General features: G+C 44.6%; 1 protein-coding gene across 1 annotated transcript in view; it reads left to right on the top strand.

The window, feature by feature from the left end:
* ASAP2 (ArfGAP with SH3 domain, ankyrin repeat and PH domain 2) overlaps window positions 1-4,750 on the top strand; it is a 210,861-nt gene that overhangs the window by 11,338 nt on the left and 194,773 nt on the right. The window contains exon 2 of the mRNA XM_019520660.1: window positions 4,429-4,495. Within this exon, the coding sequence (XP_019376205.1) occupies window positions 4,429-4,495 (67 nt within the window). The remainder of the gene's footprint in view (window positions 1-4,428; window positions 4,496-4,750) is intronic.

The following is a 4,750-nucleotide window of genomic DNA, read 5'->3' on the forward strand; positions in this document are numbered from 1 at the left end:
GGACATAAGGAAGAATTTTTTTTACTGTCCAACCCCACAAGGTCTGGAACAGCCTGCCATCGGAGGTGGTTCAAGCACCTACATTGAACACCTTCAGTAGTAAATTGGATGCTTATCTTGTTGGGATCCTGTGACCCCAGCTGACTTTCTGCCCTTCAGGCGGGGGGCTGGACTCGATGATCTTCTGAGGTCCCTTCCAGCCTTAATGTCTCTGAAATCTATGAAACTTAGGACATGGCTTTCAGGAACCAATTGTGTCATAAGTCCAAGGACTGCCTGTACCTCATTTTGTGGTAAGTAAAATTACTTCATTGTATTAATAGCAATTTTTGGCCCAGAATATTTGATTAAAAGTCCACAGAAGACTTCCCTTGACTTTGGGCTTTGTATCAGGGCTTAAAAGGACAACAGATGGAATACTGAACAATGCAATACAAGACAAATGCAGATGGTGTATGGTCTGTCAGAGATGTGTCTGGCACAGTCAGAAGTAGATGGCATCAATCAGCCAAATTTTCCTTGGCTTTTAGGAGAGAATAACTGAAAAATGGATTTTAGTACTATAGAATTCTAACATTTTGATTATAGCAAAGAAATATTATCCCTCTACTATATATTAAGGGCTTTTATGATTTAGGGTTCTTTCTTGTATATAATTCCTGTTGCTTAGAATTCTAAGCAGTAGATTCAAGAAGTGGGGTTGGGAGGGAGTGAAATCATCAAGATTTTAAGGTCTAATAGAACTATGTACAAGGATCATAGCTTTCCAATATTAAAATGAAGTGAGTACATGCTTGCGTCAAGCAAATCTTCTCACAAGTCCTTAATATTTCTAATTCTATTTCTAATACAGTGGCCCTCACTATAATACCTGTGTGCTTCAAATCCAAAGATTAAAAGACCACTAATGCCAGATAATGCCATTGAAACAAGAATTTTAGCATGCCTGGGAAGTATCTAAATATTAACTGGTAATTCTCATCTAAGTCAGTCATTCTGAATAATAAAAAGGCACTCTACCACAGGCTGGATGAGTAGAGGGGCAGCCCCTTGGGCTGGGTGTAGCATGTGTCCCAGACCAGTCCAAGAGGCCATCCTGCCCAATCCTGATGGTATGGGAAGACCAGCCTTGTATGCCCACTGATCCTGACTGGATCTCGTATGCTCCATGTGCAAGTCCATTCTGAGACCCATGGGCAGTTCTACATGTGGCAGTTCTACAGGCTGTGGCTGTAGCCCCAGGTTCTGATCCCCTGATGTTAGTTTAGCGAGAGGGAGAGGTGGACTTGTAATGGTTGCAAAAGTACTTACTTTTATTTAGTCCCTTTTTACATGCGCTCCACTGATATAGATGTGGCTGCGCAGGCCGTCACACTTGGTTACGCACAACACTCAATCCTGAACTGATGACAGACAGCGTTTCTTACTTGTACACCACTGGTGTAAACGTGGCTGCAGGGCGGATTCTGTCCTAATCCACACAAGAGACGAAAGGAAGAAAATAACAAACTCATTGGATCCACGTTCAGGTGAGGCTGGGGAAATGATCGAGCATCCGTCCCGTTCGCTGGAACAAATGCGTGAAAAAACTCGACGGTTCTCGGGAAAACAATAAAGCGGTGGATGCCTCGAGAACCAAAAGAAAACTGATTGGCAAATTGTTCTCCAGAGACAGGAGAAGCCGTGGGAAGTTGGCCAGGCCTTCCTAGCGAGCGATAGAAGCTCTGGCTTCTCGGCTAGCTGAGCGGGCGATGGATGCTGCGCGCTGCTCTGCTGTTCTTTCCGCTCTTCCTCCCGGGTGGAGAACTCTGCCCCAGCTTTATAGGCCTGATGACAAGCCCGGATTTAAGCCCTTTCGATTGGTCCACCGGGTTCCCCACAGGGGCAGGGCTTAGCATGTGGCCAGAGACCATGCGGACGGGGTCTTCCCAGTACATGGCCAGGGGCCATACAGTGGGGTCTCCCGAGCACATGGCCAAGGGGCCATGCAGCAGGCCAAACGGGCTTTCCCAGATAGAAGGAAGAGTGCTTGGCGGCACCTATTGCTGGACAGAGCTTGCAGGGTCCAGCCAGAGCGTGACACTACAGACCAGATGTATGGCTCTGCAGGCCAGATCCAGCCTACAGGCTGTAATTTTGACACCCCTGCTCTAATGGTTAGCTGGCTTGGCCTCTAATATCACACAAAAAGGAAGGAAGCTGTGGACTGAGAGCTTAAATTAGAAATTGACAACAATTTTTTTTAACTGAACTCAGCTACTGTGCTGAGATGCAAAATAAGGATGCAATAGATTGTAGGGCTGAAAGGGACCACACAAGGTCATATAGTGCAGCCCCCAGCTCAAGGCAGGAACATCCTTAACTAAACCATCATAGACAAATATCTGTCCAACCAGCTCTTGAAAATTTCCCGGGTGGAGATTCTAGTTTCTCTAGGTAGCCTGTTCTAGTGCCTGACCTCCAACTTAAATTGCTTTGCTGCAGTCTGAGGCCATAGCTCCTAGTTCTGTCCCTACAGCCACAGAGAAGGGTGGCTTATTTCAGGGTCTGTGGAACCATAGCATCCGGCCTATTATTCAGGAAATTTGGTGGCTGGGGCTGCGTCACGCACCCTTTTCCCCACATGTCGAATTTAGTCTTCTTACTTCCCCACATGCTGAATCCGGCTCGCCAGCTGGTTCTGGCCTGCACATGGATTGAGAGCCATCCATCCAGCCTGAGGGGCAAAAAGGTTGGGTACCACTTGTCTGTGTTCATCTTTCCCATAATTTCCCTTCAGGTATTTTTAGATTGTTGTCAAATTCTTCTCAGTCTTGTCTTCTCCAGACTAAGTAGTACTAGCTCTCTCAGCTTTCTTCATAAATCATACTTTCCAGGCCTCTAATAATTTTTGTGTTCTTAATCCAATTGTCTAGATCATAAATGAAAATATTAAACAATATTGAACTTAAGATAGACACCTGAGGAGCCCCACTTGATTGTTTTTTTTCATAATTTGTTTCCAGATCAGCCAGTGAAGTATAATTTAACATCATTTTTGTTGGGACTTCATGGCAGATCCAACTTAGTTTCATAGGCGCCTAAATAGGAGAGGTGGAACTTAGCTGCCTGCATACCACCGAGTGATTCAGACTGGCCCTGCTTCAGAAGCCACAAAATGCATCAAGCACCTCATCTCATTCATTCATAGAATCATAGAAAATTAGGGTTGCAAGGGACCTCAGGAGGTCATCTAGACCAACTCCCTACTCAGTGCTGGATCATCCCAGCCAAGGCTTTGTCTAGTCGGGTCTTAAAAACCTCTAACGGTGGAGATTCAACAGCCTCTCATTTTAGACTGCCTTATGACCCGTGTCTTGGGAGAACACAATCTGGGGGTGGAAAACGCTTAAAATAGGTCCCTTAAGTTTGTACCTTAAAGAAGCAGTGCTAGGCATTTTGGTTCTTAAAGAACAGTGAGAGCCACATGGGCAGCCAGCAGCACCTGAGTCCCAGAGAGGGTTAGGAGTTTGGACATGCTTTGTGCTTGGTGTTTCTCATCAGCTAGCTCTAAGTGCTTCTGGGACTCATTCTTTTTTGGCATCTGCCTCTTCCCATTTTCCAAACAGAGTTTATGTGCCTAAACCTGCTTAGATAGACTGCTGTTCAAAGATGAGTAGGCACTTAACTGTGTTTTATTTGGGTCATCTAATCAGGTGCCTCATGTCTAGGTATTGCAACATCTAAGTTGGTGGTTCTCAACCTTTTGATGCTCAAGTCATCCCTCCAGAACTTTTCTGTCAACTAAGGGCTGGTTCCATAGATATGGAATATGTTCTCCAAAATTGTTCCACCTGTATGTGGAACTAGCTTTTAATTTATAGGAGCATGTGGTCACCCTGTTCCTGTGCTTGCCAAGGATTTTGTTCTTGTTCTGTAAATATTTTCTTTAAAAATCATAGATTAGATTAGAATATCCAGATATGATCTTAAATACTTGGATATTGAAACTGTCTGGGACTTGCTATTGTGCACTCATTCATGTACTCTATAGAAAATAGATTTTTTTCCACAGTCTATCTAAGCAGGATTAGGCACATATAACTTCTGTTTGGAAAACGGGGACAGGCGGATGCCATTCATTTAAACGAATATAAAATATAAAGCATACTGGACTTTTTACTTTGTAGTGATGTTTATATATCAACTCATATCTTGAAGTACATGGTTCTAATTCTGACGATAAGGAGAAAGAGGTGGATGGTATCCTTTTTTTTGGTTCTGGCTCAGAGTTGGCTGAGACTAAAGAGCTTCCCATTCCTTCGGTAGTTTAGCTCCACTCTGACTGGAAGCTTGTTGATGTTCAGATGTAGCTTCACAGTAAGGAATATTGAGAAGAGTGTTGGAGCAATGATGTACCCTTGCTTAACTCCTGTCTTAACCTCAAAGGGTTCTGTGATAGATCCGTTACTGAGAACGACTTTTCGCGTGCCGTCATGGAGCAGGCTAAAGAATGGTGAGGAAGAATTTTGGTGGGCATCCATACCTTAGAAGTGTCCTCCATAGCGCTTCTTGATTGACAGTTTCATAGATTCATAGATTAAGGGTCGGAAGGGACCTAGTAGATCTTCTAGCCCGACCCCCCGCCAGGGCGGGAGAACAACAAAAACCCCAAAAAGAGAAATGGGACTCAAACGAGTCCAGCTAGGTGGGCATCCAGCCTCTTCTTAAAGACCCCCAGGGTAGGGGCCAGCACCACTTCCCTTGGAAG

The sequence above is a fragment of the Gavialis gangeticus genome, unplaced genomic scaffold (genome assembly GCF_001723915.1).
Source record: "Gavialis gangeticus isolate Ggan-Ray unplaced genomic scaffold, GavGan_comp1, whole genome shotgun sequence".
Taxonomy (NCBI): Eukaryota; Metazoa; Chordata; order Crocodylia; family Gavialidae; genus Gavialis; species Gavialis gangeticus.